The sequence below is a fragment of the Anopheles darlingi genome, chromosome 2 (genome assembly GCF_943734745.1).
Source record: "Anopheles darlingi chromosome 2, idAnoDarlMG_H_01, whole genome shotgun sequence".
Classification (NCBI taxonomy): domain Eukaryota; kingdom Metazoa; phylum Arthropoda; class Insecta; order Diptera; family Culicidae; genus Anopheles; species Anopheles darlingi.
The window spans coordinates 68526057-68548556 of record NC_064874.1 but is presented as its reverse complement, the minus strand read 5'-3'; the positions used below and the strand labels follow the sequence as shown (position 1 = coordinate 68548556).

General features: G+C 46.4%; 3 protein-coding genes across 12 annotated transcripts in view; 2 read left to right on the top strand and 1 right to left on the bottom strand.

Annotated features, from left to right (window-relative positions):
• LOC125952291 (tyrosine-protein phosphatase non-receptor type 21) overlaps positions 1 to 10525 on the top strand; it is a 14450-nt gene extending 3925 nt beyond the window's left edge. The window contains exons 1-7 of one of the 2 annotated variants that reach the window (XM_049681692.1): positions 1560 to 2767; positions 5024 to 8358; positions 8464 to 8682; positions 8785 to 8961; positions 9023 to 9182; positions 9255 to 9418; positions 9518 to 10525. In XM_049681692.1, the coding sequence (XP_049537649.1) occupies positions 2740 to 2767; positions 5024 to 8358; positions 8464 to 8682; positions 8785 to 8961; positions 9023 to 9182; positions 9255 to 9418; positions 9518 to 9646 (4212 nt within the window). In that variant the 5' untranslated portion in view covers positions 1560 to 2739 and the 3' untranslated portion in view covers positions 9647 to 10525. Of the gene's footprint in view, positions 1 to 1559; positions 2768 to 5023; positions 8359 to 8463; positions 8683 to 8784; positions 8962 to 9022; positions 9183 to 9254; positions 9419 to 9517 lie in introns of those variants that run through there. The other variant, XM_049681691.1, reaches the window with a different exon arrangement.
• A 252-nt stretch (positions 10526 to 10777) lies between these two features.
• On the top strand, positions 10778 to 12055 carry LOC125952395 (uncharacterized). Its single transcript, XM_049681848.1, has 2 exons — positions 10778 to 10893; positions 10965 to 12055. The coding sequence occupies exon 2, from the start codon at positions 11064 to 11066 to the stop codon at positions 11943 to 11945; it is 882 nt and encodes a 293-aa protein (XP_049537805.1). The 5' UTR covers positions 10778 to 10893; positions 10965 to 11063; the 3' UTR covers positions 11946 to 12055.
• A 242-nt stretch (positions 12056 to 12297) lies between these two features.
• LOC125952321 (polypeptide N-acetylgalactosaminyltransferase 5) overlaps positions 12298 to 22500 on the bottom strand; it is an 82000-nt gene continuing 71797 nt past the window's right edge. For 8 of the 9 annotated variants that reach the window (XM_049681753.1, XM_049681752.1, XM_049681757.1 and 5 more), the window contains 7 exons: positions 22246 to 22500; positions 21959 to 22155; positions 21697 to 21874; positions 19933 to 20113; positions 16209 to 16348; positions 15894 to 16127; positions 12298 to 15797 (listed from right to left, as the gene is read on the bottom strand). The exon at positions 22246 to 22500 is cut by the window's right edge and continues 34 nt beyond it. In XM_049681753.1, coding sequence (XP_049537710.1) covers positions 15597 to 15797; positions 15894 to 16127; positions 16209 to 16348; positions 19933 to 20113; positions 21697 to 21874; positions 21959 to 22155; positions 22246 to 22500 — 1386 coding nt within the window. In that variant the 3' untranslated portion in view covers positions 12298 to 15596. Of the gene's footprint in view, positions 15798 to 15893; positions 16128 to 16208; positions 16349 to 19932; positions 20114 to 21362; positions 21544 to 21696; positions 21875 to 21958; positions 22156 to 22245 lie in introns of all 9 variants that reach the window. The other variant, XM_049681750.1, reaches the window with a different exon arrangement.

The following is a 22500-nucleotide window of genomic DNA, read 5'->3' as shown; positions in this document are numbered from 1 at the left end:
ACCAAGAAGACCTACCAAGACGACGAAAAGGATAATACTTGGCTTCATTTACGCAGATTGAGCGTTACATTGAATAGAAAAAGGGAATATACTGTAGAGAGAGAGAGAAAAGAGAAATGCTGAATATGCTTAAGCAAAATGTAGAAGATTGATTGCCACTTGGAACAAATCAGCATCTTTGCGAATGTATCGCGCAAGGGCAGCAAATTATGATGGTTGTACCCGTTGCCCCGTTCTGTAGAGCTCTACTCGTTGCAATTGTGTTGACAATCATTCGTATCCCGAGTTTGCGGCCAATTGCGACGCTTCGTCTCTATCTGCGGGACAACATCGAGACGGAATATCCGAGGAAGGACCAGATAGTCGGCGGCGGCGGCGGCGGCGGCGGCGGCGGTTGTGTAGGAGTTGCGGGAGACGATCGTATGATGATGAGACAAGGGTAGGCAACAATGTGCAAATATTTACATCTCCCCCAACCATTCGCTACGCTCCGGGCTCTCGCACGCTCTCGCGGTGCGCGATATCTGGCGTTGGAGGAATGTGGCATCGCCTTACACACATTAAATCTGTCCTTATCTCGCCGGCGTTAGTGGTAAAGGTATGTGCCAGCCTGCCCGGCCACCCCCCCTCCAATTGCTGTACCTGTACCGCGTGACACTCTGCTGCTTCTTCAGCCTCTTGCTGGTTGGAGTTTTCGGTTTTTACCGTTTGATAACGCACCGATGAAGACGATGACTGTGAGTCGCCTTTTGCGCGGTCGCCGCTCGGTTAAGAAACGAGATTAGGGCGACATTCCGGGCGGAATTGCGGAGCAGAGCGAGTGCGAGAAACTCGGAGACCTATTGACCTGTTTCGTTGTTTGTACTGCTGGTTGTAGTTAAACAGAAGGTAGCTACGTCGCCACCGCCACCAACGCCACCAACGCCGCTCTCTGGAGTGTTTATGGTGTTGTAAGCGCTTATCGCGCTCAGGAATTTACGATATACTTTGAGCATGACGAAGGGATGTGTGAGATGGAAAAAACGGTTTTTTGTTTTCTTAAAATTCGAAACGTTCTGAATCCACCATCGCCGCCAACCCAACGTTGCGCAATATTCATCGATGTTGCTCGGTTCGGGACAAGGAAGGTTGCGGGACGGAATTCGAATGCCAGTAACCTTAGTCACACACACACACATACACACACAGTCCTGCTCCACCTACATCAACCGCTGCGCAGCATACTAATCGCCATCGTCCGGGCATGCGGGTGTGCAACCTGTTCTGCCTTTTGGGGTCCCTCCCAGTGGTTCGTTCGTTCCAGCAACCCCCCGAGAGTAGGCCGAGAAAGGTTGATTTCTAACCCACCTCAACAACTGGACCCCGTCTATAATAGCGGTCAGTACCACCACACCTGTTCGGTCGAGTTCTGTCGGCCATTCTAGAAAACGTCGAGCAGCAACAACGTAATGTACCTGCTCTCCCACCTTTACGCGTTGCGGAGGGCTGATAAGAAGAGAAGTTAACGGAGCTGCACGCTGCACCGTCTCCGGGGCCCCGGTGGTCCACGATCATGCTTGTGTGGAGGTGGAATGCGTGACGATGGTCGTTGTTGTTGGCGCACGATGAAGAATCACTTTCGGCGCGTACTGTACTGTGGGGGTGTTTGGAGCACCATCACTATAACAGACACACACACACACACACACGCATGCCGCATCATGACGTTTGTCGGTGTCCGGCGTCGCGATGCGCGCAAGAGTTGTTACCTTCTTTCGATTTCTGAGTCACGATCCACGATTCAGATACAGGCCGTACCCCATACGCCCGTGCCCAGAATAATGAAGCTTTTCGTCGGTTTGAAGGTGACGATGACGATGTTTGATAAGTTGCGCTGAATTGCGTTGCATGTTTATTAAAACGACGACCAAAATGAGAATAATTGGATTATGACATTTTCATTCCAATTCCAATTTCAATCCAATTGGAAATGGATCCAGTATCTAGTAATAGTAACCTGGAAATGATTTATATTGCAAAAATATTAAAATTAATAATTGACCGAACATAATAACGAGCGATCACATTTAGGTAAACACTCCTCTCTATCGAGTGGTTCCTATGGGCAGCTACCACTTTTTTCAAAGCATCTCAGTAGACCAGTCAACAAATATGAGTCGTTTGTTGCTTCTAGCAACTTATCATTCCGATCCGTGTACCTCACGATCACACGACGTCGTCGGTCGCGCCCACAACCTGTGCGCTGTGGCAATGACTGTGTCCGCGGGGTGTACCGCTTCGAGGAACCCGTTCGCCTGGCTTCACCGTGCCGTGCACATGTGCGTGCGTGGTGATTAGAGCTAGTCGCACACCGAGTGCGACCAAGGTACAAGCTAACATTTCTGTCGCGCGTGTGTAGTACCAATTCTCGCATCCTTCTTCAACGGTCAGAGCTTAGCATTCGCACAACCGACCTCACCTTACCGTCGTGGGTGGAGTGACTTTACTCGGCGCGGCTCGCGTGTATTAAGCTTAAACCTGATTCCTTTCCGATGATGTCATCGTTGGGTCTCGTCAATATTCTCAAAGCAACAAACGTACGATCATCTCTATCCATCTCACGTGCACCCCAAAGGGCAATCTCGAGGTCGTGCGCGTAGTGCAATATAGGGACGGATCTTGGACGATCCTAGCAGCTCGGTCCCGGTCCGGTGTTGCAACAGTTGCAAGAGCCCCACGATCCACGCAGAATCGCTCGAGATGCTCGAACTAAGCGTAATCCCGTTGAGTAAGTTTCGTTGAAAGTGAAAATCATCGGCGCCACTTTTGGAAGGGTGGGTACTACATGCAGAGGTGGAGTACGTGGTGGCCACACACTACTATCACTTGCGCGGGGAATGCGGTTGCAAACACCATAAAGGCAGCATGTTTAACCTGTTGCCGGGGTTGGGGCCGTTGTTTTACGATCCTTGTAGGAGGTTCCCCTCTGCCAGCGAGCCAGCCAGCCAGCCAGCGAACGAGGCAGTGTTAGGCTAGGCGAAGGAAGGCAAACATTCATTCACCTCGAACACCAGCGAACAGTGTCAGCAGTTTGGAGGACCCGGATGGGACAAGATTATTCAAATTTACAATCCCGACGACGTTACAGGTGGTTGTTAGCTGCCCGTGGGTGTGTGTATGTTGTTTGTTGTGCGACCCTATCTATTGCGTACTGCTCTCTTTCCGGTATGTGTTTGGTATGCGACGACGATAAGACGCGGCCGTCGCTCGTTGGCAATTGGTTCGGGAATGGTAGACCCGTGGGTCTGTCAGGTTGCCTTGCGATGATTGATGGAGAAGGGTTTCGGACCTGAAACAATGAACCTGATTTTGCTGAAATGAGTAGATTTTGCTGAAATGAAAAAAACAAAAGCTTGGATCATGTGAAGAACTGAAAGTGTATCGCCGAGGTTCAGTTAATCGCAAATAGGGCCTACAGCAGCTTATTATTCCCTGAAAAGATGGACAATTCCTAACTCAATTCTTGCCCCTTTTATGGCCCTGTGTACAGTTAGACGGAAACAGTCTTTCGCGAAACTACTCGTGGCTAAAAGCGTGAAAAGATTTTGCTATTTCGAAACCAACCACACGCGGCAATCATTTCCAGGAAAACACTGGCCATAATCCATGTGCAGACGCACACGCACGTCTGCTGACACAATTGACGGATTGGACGGCACCTCCGGAGGTGCCTCTAAATCCCACGGCGCACGACTGACTCACACGTACACAACGATTAAACAACAATTCCGCGCATTCGCTTGTGAACATTGCGTACCGTCGTTGCGCAGTGCAGCAGGCCCCATCGTCGATGCCCTTGAATGGAGCGACGTCGTTTGTTGATCGGAAGTTGATGATGGTCTGCGATGCGTCACTAGATATGGCCGGATGGGCAGGCAGACGGTTGACTCTGGAATGCGATTGTCATGCTACTGTACAGTGTAGAACGGTTGAAAAGCCACTGTTAGTCACAAGGCCGCCGATGGCTTTAAATTTTTAACTAAGACTAATCGCTCGATTGTTTTCGCTTGATGTTTTTTTGTGTATTTTGGAAAATTGTTTTACTGTGTTGGAGTGTACCTTTTCTGGGCGAAAGTTAAACATATTGCCTTGTTTTGTTACAGGGGTTACAAGGCTTAAAACTGACGATCTGCAAACATGACGTCGGATCCATCGTCACGTCGGGTTGTCTTTCGTTTGCAAGTTTGCACGCATGGGAACAGCATCGAGGGAAGGAAAACATCAAAAGCGAAACGCGCATTGTCTCAGTGCGACATTTTTTAACTGCTTTTGAACCTTTAAATTGCTTTTAATTGAGCATCAATTTTATGTTGCTTCCTTGGCTCTCTGATCTATTCGCCATATCCAGCATCTCTCAGTGCAAAGATGGCCGAGAGTAGAGCTCAGTTCATGGATGGAATTATTACGCCCCCACTAGTTTATCGTTCTTCGTCGTCGTCAGCCTCGGCTCTAGGCAGGCTAGACGATAGCAATTAACTGAGCAATTCGTTGGTCAATCTGGTTCCAGCCTCATGGATTGTATTGGTCTTTTCTTGTTCTGCTTCCACTATAGAATTGAGACCGCAGATCTATTTGGTCAATTTTTGAGCAGTTTTATTATACAATTTTACCATTTTAGAGTGATCATTTAGTTTTTCACATTTCGAAACGTTTGTAGCCGAATTTTAATGCGGAGCGAGAGCGATTAATAAGTTTGTTTTTAACGAAGAGGTATTATGCAATGCTATGATACAATTTAGTGTAGCAACTAGTGGCTTGATTACGAAGTGGCTGATTACGAAGTATTTAAGCTTACGACAACCGCATGTTTTTGAACTGTGTCTCATTTCATGATAGTAGAACTGTGGACGAATTGAATGCCAAAATTGGCAAACCGTATAAAGTATCGCGTGACATTTTCCCTTTCCAATCTTGCTACGAAAACGAATATTTTTCTCTTGAAGCTAATAAGCCCCTTTTCCGTTCTCTTTTACCATTACGCCAGATTCCTCCACCAAGATCGACTGTACGCTCAGCTCGGAAAGCACGGGCCAAGAGTGTCTGGAGAATGTGTGCCAACGGATATCGATCCAGCAGCCGGAGTTCTTTGGTCTTCGATACGTGGTGAAGGGTACCACCGATGAGCTGCGATGGGTCGACCTGGAGAGGCCGTTAAGCCGCCAGCTGGAGAAGTACTCTGCCAACACTAAAGTGCTGCATCTGCGAGTGATGTACTACGTACTGTCGGGCGTTAGCTTGCTGCACGACGAGGGAACGCGCAACTACTACTTCCTGCAGCTGAAGCACGACGTGGTAGAAGGGCGCATCAGCTGTGACCCTCGGCAAGCCGTCATTCTGGCGAACTATAGCCGCCAGGCGGAGTATGGCAACCATCAGGATCGGCACACCGTCGAGTATCTGAAAACGTTGCTTGCCTTCCCGCACGACATGGTACGAGCGAACCTGCTCGAGGCGCTCACGGAACAGGTGATTCAGCAGGCACACGAGCTGCACAACGTGACGCAAGGGGACGCCGAGAGCCTGTACATATCCGCCTGCCAGCAGCTCGATGGCTACGGCCAGGAAACGTTCACGGCAAAGAACGAGAACGGGTCGGAGGTGATGCTAGGAATCTCGGTGTCAGGTATTATAGTGGCAAGCGACGAGAACCGCTTCTACCCGTGGCGTGACATCACGAACGTGGTGAACCACAAGCGGTCGTTCAACATCGAGTGCACGGTACCGCGCGAGAGTGCCGGCTTCACGGTGGCTGACGTCGCGACGGGACGCTACATTTGGAAGCTGTGCGCTCTGCAGCACCGGTTTTTCGTGTCGTATGAGCAAAACCAAACCCACGCCAGCCAGGCGAATCTGAATCTGTTCCAGAATATGGCCGATAACTTGAACGACAGCCGGGATGATCTGTTAGCCGAGCAGCAGTATCATACTTCCTCGGCGCACCCTAGCCCATCACCGGCAGGTTCACAGACGCCATCCGCCACCGGGATAGTGTACTCGAGCAATATGACTGGATGGCCGGGAGCGCATCCGGTTAGTAGTAATAGCATGTGGAATAATGCACCCCCATCTAGTGCACTGGTAGAAACTCAGCCGTCCGGAGGAGGGTTGATGTCATCGAGCATTGCTTCAATCGCCACCGGTGGTAGCATTGGCAATCTGAACGCTAATCCAGCCCCCAACATGATGCAATCCTCGCGTACGTCACTGCAAGCGTCCAATTTGGATATTAATCTCAACTCGGCGCAACAGGGGGCTGGTTATGCGAATCAGATGAACTCGTCGAGTTGGGGTCTTGCGCCCCTAAACCCGGCCATTGGTGGTTCGAACGCGTCGCTCATCAACCGTGCCCAAAGCTCGTCCTGTCTTGATCTGAGCAACAACAATCTGACTCCTGATCGGGAGCGATTGAAGGCAATGCTACCAACGTATCGCCCAGCACCGGACTACGAAACGGCCGTACAGCAAAAGTATCGATCGAGCAGCAACGACGTACGGCTCGTGAACGGCAGCCTATTGCATCTGGCCGCACCGCAGATGTCGCTCTCGGATCAACAGCATCAGGTGGCGCAGGCGGCCGTTGCAGCAGCTGCTGCCCACCAACTTGATTACAGCATAAGCGGCAGTCAACCGGACGTATCTTCATACTATGGTCAGCATCTTCAACAGCAACAGCAGCAGCAGCAACAGCCGTATCCAGATGTGACGCACCATACGACGACACACCACATTATCGGTCCACACTATTCCGATGCTTCCGACTATGGTCTCACGCATCGGTTTAAGATGATGAGGCTTGTCAAACCTCCACCACCGTACCCGGCCAACCGGCTCAGTTCGACGTCAACGCCCGATTTGGCTTCGCATCGGGCGCTGCTAGGGCTACGCAGTGCTCAGGTATCTGGTTCCAGTCCGGATCTCGTCTCTACACGTCCACCTCCACTGCTGAACCATCATCATCCACACCATGGCCTTGCTCAGCATCAGCTTCTGCATCACCTTTCGCAAAGTGGACAACTGTGCTACCCGGCGCACAACCAACACCATCCGCAGCAACACCAGCTGCATCATTCACAAACCATGCTTCCACACGGAACGTACGAGAATCTGAACTTTATCGAATCCAACTCGAATCCCCCGCCCGGTGGTGGTGCTGGTGGCGCTAGTAGTATGATAGGATCATCGGTGGTCGGTCAACCGGCCGGAAACGTGTTCTACTACGTTCCGGGCGGTGTCGAACATCTACTGATTACCAATGGTGGCCAGGGTGAGTCAACGGTGCCAACGGGAGCGACCTATCATTCCAACGGACCGGCCACACTTCCCGCTAAGGTGCATCTGAATAGATCCTCGCAGCATATCAATGGTTCTATCGAGCCGATCTACGAGAATGTACCGCTACCATGGAAGAATGAAAACACTCCCGGGGGAGAGTTGATGGGTGTGAATCCGATACGAAACCGAACGTCAAGCGTACCCAGCGCTCGACCTATACCGCAACCACAGAGCAACACAAACGCAGTAGCATCGACTCAGGAACGAGATCTACAGACCCAGTCATCAACCCAGGCGACGGGAGTACTGCAGAGCATATTGCAGGCAAAGATAAACGAAAGTGGTGGCAGTACGACCACGATGACAACGTCAGGATCATCATCAACAGCTGCATCAGCAGTAGCAACGGCAACAGTAGCTCCTGGTGCCGCATCATCTACGCCAACGATCAATCGTTCTCTGTCGTCGAATAATGCGCTCGACTCTTCACAATACTCACTCGATGAAACTGCACAGACCACAGCTACCGCAAGCGGTGCCAGCAACGTTGGGGTTGGTGTGTTGCGAAACGGTCACAACGATTCCGGCATTAGCTCCATCACGACAGGCTCGACAAACTTTGGAGGGAGTAGCAATGGTGGCGGCGGTGGTGCAGGTGGTAGCAGTAATAATACCACACTCACCACCAATGCTAGCCGGAATGTGACGTTAGCTTCGAACGTTTCCAGCATCACCGCATCACCGGCTACCTCCTCGGTGAAGGAAACGAAACGAAGGCGTTTCTGGGAGATATTGGGCGGTGGACGATCGAAAAGCTCCTCGGACAAACAGAAGAGCGCCACGCTCGGTCGAGAGAAGGATCGCAAGAAAGCGGGAAAGGATGGTAATGTTTTGGATACGACAAGCAGCAGCAGCACCGTAGATGGGACTTCGGTGGCGATGAATGACTCGATGAATGAAAGCGGCAGTGGTCAGCTGAGGCATCGATGGTCAACAGGTTTACCGCGATTGCAGCCTTTGCCAGCCAACATCAGCAAGGAAAAATTGGTAAGCAACGGAACATGATTGAACAGAGATCAGATTACCATTTGGTAATTTTGAATTCAATATTTCTTGTTCCTTACATTTCCTGTACTCTTTTCCTTTTTGTAGTGCTCACTGCTCGAATCGAAACTGGCCGACCCTCAGCTGTACTGTGAGTTTGAGCGGATACCGAAACGTAGCGATAGTGCCACCTATAACTGCGCGCTGGCCGAGGAGAATCGCAATAAAAACTTCGATCCAACCTTCCTACCGTACGATACCAACCGTGTTCGTCTAACGCCTACGCGGGACAATCGAATGGGCTACGTTAATGCCTCACACATAACGGTAAGCGATCGACCGATCGACCTAGCTTCCTGAATTATGCTCTTGATGATGTTTTGTTAATGGCGTATTTACTTCTTCGTATTTGCGACGTATTTACTTCAGAGCACCGTCGGCAAAAAGCAGCGGTTCTACATAGTCGCCGAAAGTCCAAACGATACGCACACGACGCACATCTTCTGGCAGTGCGTCTGGGAGGCGGATGTGTATCTGCTGGTGCAACTTTCCAAAGAGCTAAACTATATCCCGCAAACCAGCGAGCGATGCCTTGAGTATGGGCAGGTTAGTGTGCATTTGCTTTAGCGTCGTACCACATGCTAACATACTTTTCATTTCAAAACAGTACCAGGTGTGGCGAGAATTTTCACAGGAAACTGATCGCTGCACCACGAGCAAGCTGCGAGTGTACCACACGCAAAGCCGTCGGTACCGCTCGGTTTGGCATCTTTGCTACACGGAGTGGGCCGATCAAAACTGTCCCGGTGACGTGGGTCACTTTTTGGGTAAGCTTTAATTGACTAACACGATGTCTTGGTAGCTAATTTATCTCCCTTTGCCTTTGTTGCTAACGATAGGATTTCTGGAAGAGCTGAGCTCAGTACGATTGGCTTCGATCGCTGAGGTACCGCCATCGCACAACACCAATCCTCCCGTGCTAATTCACTGCAACGAAGGTGGCGGTCGCACGGGCGTCACACTGGTGGCCGATCTATTGCTCTACACACTGGATCACAATCAGGTAAGCAGATACTCGTCTTTGTTATTATTTCTCTCACGTGTAACTACTGGAACTCACTGGAACCACTTTTCTCTCAATTCTTTATGACCGTCTTTGCAGGACCTCGATATACCTCGACTGATTGGCCAGATCCGGCAGCAGCGGGACAACATCATACCTTCGCTGGCACAGTACAAGTTCATCCATGCACTGCTCATTCACTACCTACGACAAAACAGACTGATCTGATGAGTTTACAGCAGCTACTACTGGCAGTCGGGTGCTTTTTTTACATAGACCTCACTAGTCGCTAAACGTTGTCAGTACAGACACTTATCGAGTTATGACGATCTTTTCCCTGGTCGTCTGAACGTGCCTTACCATGGTCAACCGGATCATAGCACAAGCGGTGCTGTTAGATAGATGGAACGAATGAACGAAACTTCCTAGCACCATAAAAGCACCACTTATGCCGAGGCCCCTGCGATGCAAAAAGAATAAGATAGGTCGACCAATAAGATCCTTGATAAGGTCAGGGCATGATTTGAGTATACAAAGAGAATAACGTAACAGTATATCTACTAACTGTATAGCTAGAGCGCAACAGCTTAGCTTTGATCCATCGATAGTATTGTCCGCAACTAGCTACCAGCAGTAAATGCGACCTTTTATTCTATTGAAAATCGTCAAAAAATGCCGACGATGAATGATCCCTCCAAAGATCCAAAATAGTAAAATTTAAATTTTAAGACTTACGCTGATTAGGCGGTTAAGGATGTATTAACGATTAAAATTGTTTTAAAAAACGAAAAAATGCTTCTGAGTAAGATTAGAACGTGGAGAAGAATGGTCATCTAGGTGCGTATGTAAGTAATTGTCTCTCCTAGGCATTCGGTTTATGGTGCGTTCAAATTAACTGTGCAACATAAAAGTATTTCCCCCTTTCCTCCGATACTTTTGCTTTAGTATTTAGGCATTATTTATGTACACTATGTCTTCATGTAATTGTGTAAATCTGTATTAGAGAAAAGAGAAAAAATTGATTATAGGTCCAATAAATAGAAAAACTCATAGAGAGAGAATGCGGTCTTCGCTTCGCAATGTAAAACAAGTATTTCTTTTGTTTTGTGGAGTCATACGACAATATCACACTTTCAACCATTCGTAAAATAGCGAAAGCCACAAACATAGCAAACAAATCTGCACTAAAACACCACAGAGGTTGGTGGCGATTACTGAATTGTTTATAAAAAAAATTACTGCAACACCATGGAACCAGTGCTTTGCCTTCTTTTCCTATTCGTACAGACGAGAAAGATTAGCTTGAGCTTTGCAGAGGTTTCGTGAAGCCTCACAATTACAAGTACATTCTTTCATTTACCTATTCAACTATTAGCGAACCGACAGTAATCATTCTTAGCCTTTTGCACTCACCAAACTCTTCTTATCAACGAGGCAAGCGGTAATTCCCAGCGAGGATCAGTTATCAGCTGCGGGTCGGAAACGAATTCCCTTGGGCGTGGTTGCGATCAAGTGAGATCGTTTCATCGATCCTGTTCTTTTTCAGTTCTATGTGACGAGCGGAGCAAGTGACACTACGGAAGTTACGGACAGTTTCTTGGGTTTCTTATTATTTCGGTGGCACACAGGAAGCAGATCTTTCAAGATGTCTGCTTGGAATGGAGTTGCTGGAAGCCGCTGTTTACTGCTTCTGTTGGCGGTGGCCTGTACACTGCCGAGTGGAATCGAATCGATCCCATCCAGGCGCCAGTGTCTGATTGCGAGGGATGAGTTGTCCAATCTGATGGACCTGTTGAACAACATGGACGAACCCTACGACGAATACTCAGAGCAAGAAGGCTTTGAAGACCTGGAAGATAGCAATACCCCATCCTGCAGCAGCAAGCTGGAGAAGATACGCACATCTGTCAAAGAATTGCATAAAAACTATCATGTGTTGAAGCAGATCCGGCAAGATGATCCCATTTCGAACTATCGAATGTCCAAATATAGGTACGAGTCAAAACTGCGAGATCTAAACCAAACGCTGTCTGAGCTCGTGCCGCAGGTGAGCAACCAGAATTTGACTGCACTGAACCAACTGCGCCGTAAGGTGAAGGAGGTCGAGATCAAGCTGGCTAAGAGCGTGAAAAATCTTCAGAGGCAAAGGGAAGAAACTGCCTTGGCGCTATCGACGACAGTTATTGAAAAAATTCGTACAAAATCTGTGGACGCAGCTATTGCCGAGTTCAAAGAACTCGCATTGCGCAGTGAAGATCCATTTCGTATAATCGTCCCTAGGGTGTATCGCGGTACAGATGACGAGGCAACGAAGATGATCGACTTTCTGGAAAAGGTTGATTTCAACGATCGTCCTATCGGGGGATACGAGGTGCTAGTCGATGCAATGATTGTTCAGAATAAACTTGAAGGCGAGAACGCAGTGCGTATACTGAAGCATATTCAGGCCATCATCATGGCGCGGGTCGGTCAACAGCATGAACGCGCCATAGCCCTGCTAAAGAGGTTCCGAACGAAGGCTCACTAATGTACAACACGATCTTCTGTTTCTATACAATACAATTACTGTTGTTCAATTTCTTTCAACTTTCTAAGCAGATCCGGCAATAAAAGGCTAGTAAAAGATATTTCGTTTCATAGTTTTCTTCTTTGTTGCTTTATAAAAAAAATCTATCCACCTCAAATATGCCCGCGACTACCCATTCGCATCGTTACAATTATGGTTGTCTCCAAGATGATCACCATTTTCGCATCTCGTACATTAAATGTTTCTACAGCGTGGCTCTTTAACTCTACGCTTCTCTTCTGCTTGCCTTCTGGTTCTGGGTAAAGACAACGCTGATCTTCTTATCAGCATAAGCATTGCATTTCAGCATAGATTACCGACCATTTCCATTTATTTCATTCGTCCGTTTTGCAACCAGTGTGTTCTTATATTTTTTAAACTTTTCTAGTGACCCACGGTCCTGAAGAAGACAACCGAGATAAAAACTAAAAAACAGTTAAACATGCCAACCCAGAATGAAAAAACCAGCTTCAAATTTTGCCACAATACGTACTTGTGGCAATGACCTTGAGCCGTTTTGTTTTTTGCTCTCGCAAGCACCTTTTTTGACTGCTCAGAAAACATGGAATTCAGCATTAAAGGCATCATAAAGGGGTTTCTTTGTCGCATAGATGATCTTAGTGTTGACTATTCGCCTTAATTATTCCGTCCGTATATGATCGTACCATGATCGTATGTACCACCGCGCTACTGTTTCACTTCTATTAACAATTTAAAATCTGATCTTCGCTTCATCGGACCAACCAAATCGCTATATCAAACAACAACAATAGCTATATGATATGCTGTGATTCACAAATCGGCGCCGTGTACCATGCTACTTTTCGTCGGCTTTCTTATTTCCCTTTGCTGGTGTAATTATCATTAATCCATGATTGGTTGGGCTGAAAAAAAGAGATACATTGGACAAACCTTCCAAGATCACAACTTAGAAGTGCTGGCATTCTATTGGAACTATATACGCGATGCTGAAGGTAGTGAACTTCTTGAATCATCTGCTCGATTGGACTGCTGCTAGTGGTTAGAAATCTGAGTTTTCTGGCAACTTGTTAAAGTTTACGTGAACAGTTTTATCTTTAACTTAACTATCGATCACTGCGTACATACGCAGATGCTCCATCGGATTATTTGATGGGGCGAAACTCTATCGTCATTTAAGAGATTTGACGAGAGGGAATGTATTCGTTACTCACCGTGGAGTGTGAGATTAAGTCTTGGATGTGAGGAAAAAGTTCTATTCAATGCTATTGGCTGGCTGTTGGATCGGGATCGGTAGTAATACTGAGTGAATTCAATTCGCTTTTAATGTTTGAAAAGTAGATGTGCAATTGTAGATTTCCATTCTACCTATGTTCTGAAAATATCTGTTGTCCAAATGAATGTTAATTGTTGACCAATTGGAAAATGATTTATCTTGCCATGACCTAAGGGAAGCGCTTAAATCTAAAAAGAAATTATAGTAAGCATAACAGTTCAATAAACCTCTGTTCAACGAGGCTGTAAACAGGAAGCATCGCAATTCATCAAAAATTGTCTGCCGTGTGGTGAAGGTATCGAAATAGAAAACGATATTCTCAAGAGGCCAATTAACGAAAACTAAACTGAATAGATTGCACACCATCACCCTGAATAACTAAATGTAAATGATAAAAGAAGAGGGGCGGTGAATAATAAGTAGAGATAAAACAAACTATCGTCGCAGGACGGCAATGCCCACCGGACGACCGGTTGATAAAACTCTAAGCTAATGCACAAACCAATAAAAAAGCGAGCGAGTGAGCGTGTGCGATCGTTTCGCATTAAAATGATCCATTGTTTTCGTTAACATGCTACACTTAGTGTACCGTACTCCCTGACTCATCGCAATCCGTTTGCAATCGTATTGAAACGTAAAAAATTAAAGACGATGGTTTGCAAAGCATTCCGACTTGACATTTTCACCCTAATTTGTTCCCTTTGCCGTTGGCTGATTACTGATCGTTTTCGCTTGTGCTTTTAGCTTGAATTCACGTTAAAGGTCATAATATTTCGGGAAGGAAACCAAAAACCAAAACGAATCTTTGACTGCCTTCATTGTCTGCATTGTGGCGAATGTGTTGTTTGCCAATCGGAAATGGTTATTTGTCTATAAAACAACGGGCAATACGATAGTCGGTATGGTAGTTGTGCTTCAACTTAAGCAATCGCATTCGTCGAACAGTTGCCTATCTTCTTTAACATAATCATCGTCCTTAGTAGGTTCTATTTTAACTTTGTTTTCCTATACATTTGCCTTACGTCGCTTTGAAGCATCCATCGCACCCTATGCACACAATATTTCATAAGTCTTATTCTCTAAGCATACGCTTCAAATCACGGACACGAGAAACGCGAGAAAAACATTTCTCCTGATATCATTCATGGTAGTCCTTTTTATCTTGCTGCTGATTCTTACTAGTCCCACTACAAGTAGATGATATCAGATTTTCTCACTGTCACGCCTCAACTATGCTAGTAGTTCATTGAATATCTATGTACACAGTCGTCTTTCATCACACACACAAACATTCTCTCTCTCTCTCTCTCTCTCTCTCTCTCTCTCTATCTCTCTCTTTATCTTTTAACTTACACAAGGTTTACCGGTCTGCGTACGGTTATTTTTTTCTATTGGTTCGACCCCATGCACACATAATGAGCAGCAGCGCAATCAGTTTCAATTCGAGGATACAGCGAGCATCTTTCCACATCGTCGTTTCTCTATCGCACCAACAATCGTATGTGTTCCTATGTCCTAAATGCAAATGGTCCATGTTCTTGTGCTTTATGTGTGTGTGTTAGCCATTGATTATGTAGTTGATTGTTGTTGATAGGTGCACGCGTGACAATAGCTTGTAGCAAACTAAATTGAGCTGCATTGCAGTGCTAAACGCAATAACAATTATTTTACAAGAATATTTCACCGGAATGAATGCACTGATTCAAATTGGACCTATGTTTCTTACATCACAAGTCGAACACAGTATGTTGCTGCTGCTGCAACTGCTCAAGGATGTTTTAGGAAATCGCATCGATTCTATGCTACGCTGTTCATGATATGATTGAATTTCGCTTTAATTTATAAAGCGGGGGGTTTTTCACTCGAAATATGGGAGAAAATAAAACTGCTGCATATTCATGATGTTATTGTTCTAGTTGTGCTTCCTTTTTGCCCATCAATTGGACTGTTACAACGACACAGCAACACTCACAGTTTAACGATGCCAACGAACCAAGAAGCATGCATTAATGTCGCAAAAGATACTTGATTGAGACCACACTGCCAACAGGGCGAACACTTTACGTTTCCATTACCCATGGTATGTGCAATAAACATCAATATAATGGCAAGACGAGAGTAAAGATCGTCAGTTGTTTTGGTTGTTTTCAAAACCCTTCTCAACGGATTTCTCGCGAACCAGCAGAAATCAGTAGACTATTGCTCTTGTTGCCGCTGCTTCTACTGCTGATCGTGATGGTGAGTGTGGTGGTGGTGGTAGAGGTTCTGCGTCGATCAGCAGACACGCCTAGCTCTACGAATGAATTCGCCGGCTCAGCGGTATTTGTGGCTGTTGATCGCGCACCGAGAAGTGCGTCTTATCTATCCTCGGCGAAATGATTGTCGTGTTGAGCTTGCCATTTGAACTTCGACTGCATTAACCATTGCTGTCCTGGCGAGTAGCCTGGTGTTATCGAGGTGTGCACTCGAATGCACGGTCGTAATAGAGGCGTCGAAGGATCCTCGTGCGATGGCCGAGTTAAACAGTTTCCACTGTTTACGTGCTTGATAGTCTTTTCCTGTAATTTTAAGAAACGTTTAGCTTAACAGCTCCCGAGATAATTTATCAAACTATCGCAAAAAGTACGAGCCGATTGCGTTCATCGACAACTTGCCTCTTCATCATATATCCATTCCTGGTTACCGGCCATTCCGTGACAACGGACCAAATTCACTGGACCAAGTGCGTTTGAAGCGTCGAGACAGTTATCGTCCGACATTATTTGATGGCGTTTGGTGTAGGCAAACACCTGGTTTCCACCCAAACCGTGACAGTAGCTGCTGCCAATCTTTTCATTTGCCTTGCGTCCCATTGTGTCGAGACAGTTCTGCGACTCAACATTGCGTATCTGTATTGAATAGAATAAGAAGATGGGATGTTTAAAGGATGCTACATACCGAACTACAATATGCCAAACGCCATCACTTACCTCTCCCAGGAAGTAGTAGTCAAGAGGCATCTGACTTTCGGGGTAAATGTTCTCCAGGTACCAGCGGAAGCTCTTACACTTCAGTCGTTCACGCAGTTCTCGTCTTTCACTGACGTCTCCAGCAGAAGCCTTGCGAGCACCTATACCATTATCATAGCGATACACGAAGTGTTGGGAGAACATTTTAAGAGATTAAAACGATTTTCCGACAGCTAATTTCTTCCGTATAGTGGTGCAAAGTGGCAGAATGTATTATGCTATTCTTAATGGTGAGTTATTTTGTTCAGTGATAGATATGGTTGGAAAAGCGAACAAAGAAAATGGTGTTATATGTACAAATAGATATGAGGAATAGAGGAATAATGGATAAAGCTTAGGGCGGAAGTAAGGAGAAAGTGATAGGAGTGGGTATGGTACAAATATACAGTAGAATATGCATAGTTTTGCTGATGCAGACGCACACAAAAGCGTAATGTAACGGAACAGAAGGGATCCATTGCGTGATGCAATGATCTATGAACGGGACATTCATGTCCTTTATTTGTGTATTATACAGATTGACGAATGTTTGAAATCCACAAAGTCTAAAATCGCTTTTCTTTAGCAATGAGATGTGTTCAACAAAAAGCAATAAAAATATCTTATAACTACCCAGTATTTTTAAAAGTGTGTTGCTTTAAAGTGCAATCGTGTACACGTGACTTGCATCTCCAATATTTTATTACATTACAATGGCATTCGGTTCCAGTGAGAGACTCTAATACGCCACATTAATAGGTAGTCTAAAGTCAGTTGATACGTTAAAAAACGTGACAAAAAAGAACTGCATATTGTTTCATGCAGGTGAATCAAAATAAAAGCTAGCAAGAAAGAATAGAGCATTTCCCTTTTCAATGATACCTTTTAAAGGGGCATATTATTATAGCTTCGATGCTACATTTTCTTAGTGGGAGCAAGAATACAAAAAAACAGATACAGTCAATAAATTATTTACATTTGACAAACCCCTAACACCTTCCAACAATGTGAAGGTGATGTCAAGTTCTCTCTCGATCAAGTACATTTTGGATCGAAAATCCCATTACCTATAAGCACCATCTGGCAGCTTACCGACAGAGAGCGAGAACCCAGCACGGCATTTTTGGTACAAAAGAAAAGCAAATAATCAAAGGAGAACATCGCACCCGGAATCCGACAACGACTTGCGATTGATAGAAAGCCGATTCGCGCTATTATAGCAAGCAAAAGCGGTAAGAATAAGGAACGACAATTTTGGGATACTGCCTCGTACGTACACAGTTGGTTTTGTTCGGCTTTCACTTCGATAATATTAAAAAGTGTTTCCCGAAGTGCGCGAATCAATTTCAATTTTCAAGATAGGCGTTGAATGTATTTGCTAGCATCATAAACGCCCGATACGATTACTAGGTACTAGGCGCCTCCATTCATGGGTACTGCCAATTTATTGACAAGTGTTCAATTCGAAAATACCATTATCTGGATGGAATAAATAGAAATAGACACATCCCAATGAAATAAACAATATGTGATAATAGGTTTACAGTTTACAAGTAGTATTTTACTAAAAAATCACAAGGGACCAGGCGGCTCCATGGCTACAGATGGAATCGTTACTATTTAGCGTTAATAGCGAAGTCAATGGGACCTTGTACCATCAGCCGTGAATTCGTTGCAATAACTTCCAGCTGACAGTTTCACTTAATGGTTTTCGCACGCGGCAGACACGCTGATTGACATATTAATCTGCACCAAGGCCGCGCCGGAATTCATCAGTTGACGATAATATTTCTGTCTGTCTCGGCGGCTGACATCTGTCTCCGCTTTTCTTGCCCTTTCTGCTACTCTCTTCTCCCTGTCCCCTACCTACAACCCCTACGCAGAACAAAACTGGCGGTTGTGTGATCGGTGGAATTGGTCTTCCGTTGACATTTGAATGTATACGTTGTTCCGCCAATTGTATCTCGCAATGGCTCTTGCAACCATTCCACTCTGCTAGGCCCGTTCTCCATTTTCTCTACATTTTATTTCGAACAGTTTCGGCGATGGTGCCATGTGCTGACATGGCAACACGTTTTTAACGAGATTTGTGCCCGATTTGGTCGCCGGATTTTTCACACATCCCATGTCGCACACGCTGCCGAGACCGATTCAAAATGTCAACGCAACAAACCCCGCCTAGAAGGGGATGGTGAAGGAGTTGGCGTATTTTGCACGGTTTTGTGGTGCGGTAGTAGAAAGCAAAAGAGGAGGATGAGTAGCGACAGCGACAGTCATTGATTGGATGATGGAGGACAAGTGCAGCGTACACTCTTATGCTTTATCCTCATCCATCGATCAGATTTATCTGGATGTGTTCCACTTGGCTTGGAACTCGGTGGAAAGCCCCTAACTGTAAAATATTTCGAAGGGTACGTGGAACTGCTTTTGCTACAAATGCCCCCCTCCTACTCTCTTTTCCATCGAACGGAAGATACTATTCCGTGGGGAAACATCCGCCCGACAAGCGATGGTTCAGAAGTCGCGAACCGTCACCTGGCGTCCTGCGAGCGAGCACGTGGATCATGGGTGGAACGTAGCGTGTGGTGGGACGATTGTACTTTCGATTTGCTCGTTTGCATCCACACAAAAGAGTCGTTCTTTCGCGATGCCCAACCCACGAACCTTCGGCCACTTACTCACATATACACAAACACACAAACACATATGCGCTTTGATAGCTGTTCCTTCTGCCACGCTCTCTTCCTTCGTTGGATGCTCAGTAGAATTTTTACATCGCAGTGAAGCGCTTCTGCTTGCTCGAGTACAAAAGTCAATTAGTGCCAGCAGATGCACACTGTGAACATAGCAGTTCAGTTGAAGTGAAGCACTAGTGAGCGCGTGCTGGTGGGCAAACAAACTCGTAACACATTCACGTTCCCCTTAAACAAAGCCTCACTTGCCGGTAGGTGGACACACTGTGAACAAGCGCTCCACCGAGGCCAACGAACGACGTTAACAGCGAATCTGTGTGCATTACCTTTCCGCATGCGAGTTGTTGCATCAACGTAAGCCAACCATTCTGTACGCAACGAAACTCACTCACAAATCCCGGGCAGTCAGCACGAGTCCATTTTGTGCGGGTGGCTGAAGGAAAATCCAGGATTTTGCAGTGTTCGGTCGCTGTCAGAAAGCACGGTACGTCGCGAGGGGAATATAAATTCTATTTAGTCTACTTTGTGTCCATGTCGGCGGTGCACCATGATGCTTGTTTTGGGTATGCTTTGCGGTTTTTCAACATTAAAATAATCCACCCCAACGATTACCCACGCTCGGCGTTGACATTTGAGCTTAAAATAGTCATCCTGTCAGTTTATGTACGTGTGGGATACACGTCGTCAAAATGTCAACTGAAATGGTCTTGTTGTCGCGAAAATATATAGTTGTTTATAAATATTTCTAAGCTAAATCCAGCACCAACACTTAACATACCAAACACCGTACTATTGATGTTAAATACAAACGAAAAACATAAACACATGCTACACTTTCCATGCAAATACGGGTATCAAAGTATGAGCTGTGAGGAATAGAAACAAGAAAAGTACAACAAAAGTGACAAAAGCAACGTAAAATTCGAGCATCGAGCTAAGGATGTGCTTTAAGGGTGCCGAGAACAAGCGAAACTCCGCACGGAGCAGATAGAAACGGTAACGATAGGTGAAACCTGGGTTAATGTTGTAGTAAAACTCGCTCCAGCCATCGAGCCACACCTCGGCCAGCCGGGCATTGTTTTTGTTAACTATCTGCGAGGTGCCACCGGGGAACGAGTATGGGGTCGATTTACGGAAGACGTGCCCCACGCGCGAGCAGGGAGCAATCTCTAGCGTTCCACCGCACATCCAGACCTGCGGTGGGTTAGCAGGTTAAGCGCGCATATCATGATGTCATCGATGTTGTCGCCGCAGCCGTAATGGTGTGGTACGATGAGGGGGTGTGCGACACAGACGACCGGCGCGAATCATGGCAACGGATGATGATGGTTCGTGGTGATAATAGTGAGGTTTTTTTGTTGTTGTTGCGCCAGTTGCCATTCGCCGATCCATCCATTGCCACGGCACAGCAAGCAAATTCAGCGTTCGGTTTCGTGTGACGGGATCCACAGTTTATTATTTGGTTAGTTTGGTTGGTTCGTTGGGGGGGGGGGTTCGTGGTTGGTTTGCCGGTCGGTTTGCAATGTCAATCCATTCAATCGTGATGAGTGTACCGACGTCGTCAGCAAGCGCATTAGAGAGTTAGAAGGATGAAGCAGTTACCGGTGGATCACGCAAAGCGCACGCCAGCAGCCGGTGCAGAAAACGCCATCGACGGAAGAGAAAAAGGCAGATTCATTGTGACAGAAAGAGGGGAAGGAAGAAAGAAAAAGAGCGAACATCCGAGGAAAAATTGTTAGTCGCAATTAGTCTACTCTAGCGGTTGCTTTGTGGCAAAAACAACAGTTTCTAATAGCTTCATCACACGAATATGGCAGCAGTAAGTGGTTTACGGAAATAATGCACCATTAGGCGACACTAGGGCACCCAGCCAACTACTCGATCGATGAGTTAGTCCAGAGAACAGCATCACCAGCTGCTATCAAGCATGTTAGCCAACTCTCTATCACTATTCAATCGCAACGAGATCTAATCATTGTTATTCAACACATATGCGGCTATTTCAGCGAACCTAGCTCTTCATGGAAATGATTGTTTTGTTAACCTTTTTTTGCGTTTTACCCGCACAGATACAAACTATTATCACTAGCCATGTTTATCAGTAAAGTTTTAGAGCGATACAAATTTCATTAGCAAACTCGCAAGCATTCAACATTGAACGCAAATGGAAAGAGTTCAGAACGGATTACTATTCCCGATTTCTTCGACACACATGTTCATCAAATGGTGATGACTGCAGATTCAATACTGTACGAGAAGACCATACTTTTCGGTGAAAGGAGGTATAGTTGTGTTAGCAGGATGACCATTAGCAGCTGGTAAACAGCCGAAAGAGCACGGATTTAGATTTTTTTTAACTAGAGCAAAGAGCCCACGATTGAATGAAAGTAAGTAAGGAAGGTGGCGTTAGAGGAGCACGACGTAAAACGTATAAAACTCAAACCTGGGCTCATCTGATAGTAAAACTCTTTCCATTCGTCAAGCCACACCTCGGCCACGCGGGCCGCATTTTTCAGCACAATGTTCGCCACACCGCCGGGGAAGGTGTACGGGGATTTGTCCCGGAACACGTGTCCCACGTGCGAACAGGGCGCAATCTCAAGGATGCCGCCACATTGCCATATCTGGGAGAGTAAATCGAATCACGTTAGTAACGCTCAATCGGATTGTGTTTTGCTGTTGGAGGTCGCATCTGCTGAAGTATCCTCGGTCAGGCCTGTCCGAGCCCTGTCGAACGCTAGTACACTCGCTTCTTCGAAAGGCGAAAAAAAACTTACCCGGAAGGACATTTCCAAATTTTCGCCACCCCAAATGTCCATTCCTTCATCGTACGAACCGATTTCGTAGAAGTAGTCCCGATCGATAGAAAACAATCCACCGGCCATCGTCGGGGTACGTAGCGGAGCCGTTCGATCATGATTTCGCCGTTGCATCTCGCGAGCCGGAACACGGTACCTATGTCAGACGGAAGAGCCGGTTCCATAAAACAAAGTTAATATCCATCGTTTAGCATTGTACCCTCGGTATGTTCGGTCTTACCATCGGAAGTTGAGCTTCCAGTTGAATCCGCCCCACGTCTGATCGGAAGCCGTAACGTACTCGAACGTTTCGTCCGATATCACATCGATGATGGGACAAACGACGGTTTTGCGATCCAGCACGATACGGGCCAGCAACGGTTCCAACCAACCCTCGGTGCATTCACAGTGAGCATCCAGGAACGTGATGACTTGACCCTGGGGGAGACGGACGAGTTACGAAGAATGGGGTACAATCATAATTTATTTTCTTCTGTCACAGTGTTGAGCTAACCTGATTCCACTCACCTTGACATGTTTGGCACCGAGTAACCGGGCACGAATCAAACCGGACCGCTTGACGGTTCGCAGCACGATCGTCGACACGGGAAGCGTTTTAACGTAGTCTTCTAGCTGACGGCCCAAGTGCTCACGCTCGCTGGCATCGTCCACCAGGATTATCTCCTTCAGCAGCGGCCTCGGCGACCGATTTATCACGCTCCATATCGTACGCAATAGCGTACTCCAGGCTTCGTTGTGGAACACGATCACTATCGACGTCGT

Excerpts from the sequence above, each read along its gene's own strand:
- LOC125952395 (XM_049681848.1), top strand. The coding sequence starts at position 11,064 with ATGTCTGCTTGGAATGGAGTTGCTGGAAGCCGCTGTTTACTGCTTCTG.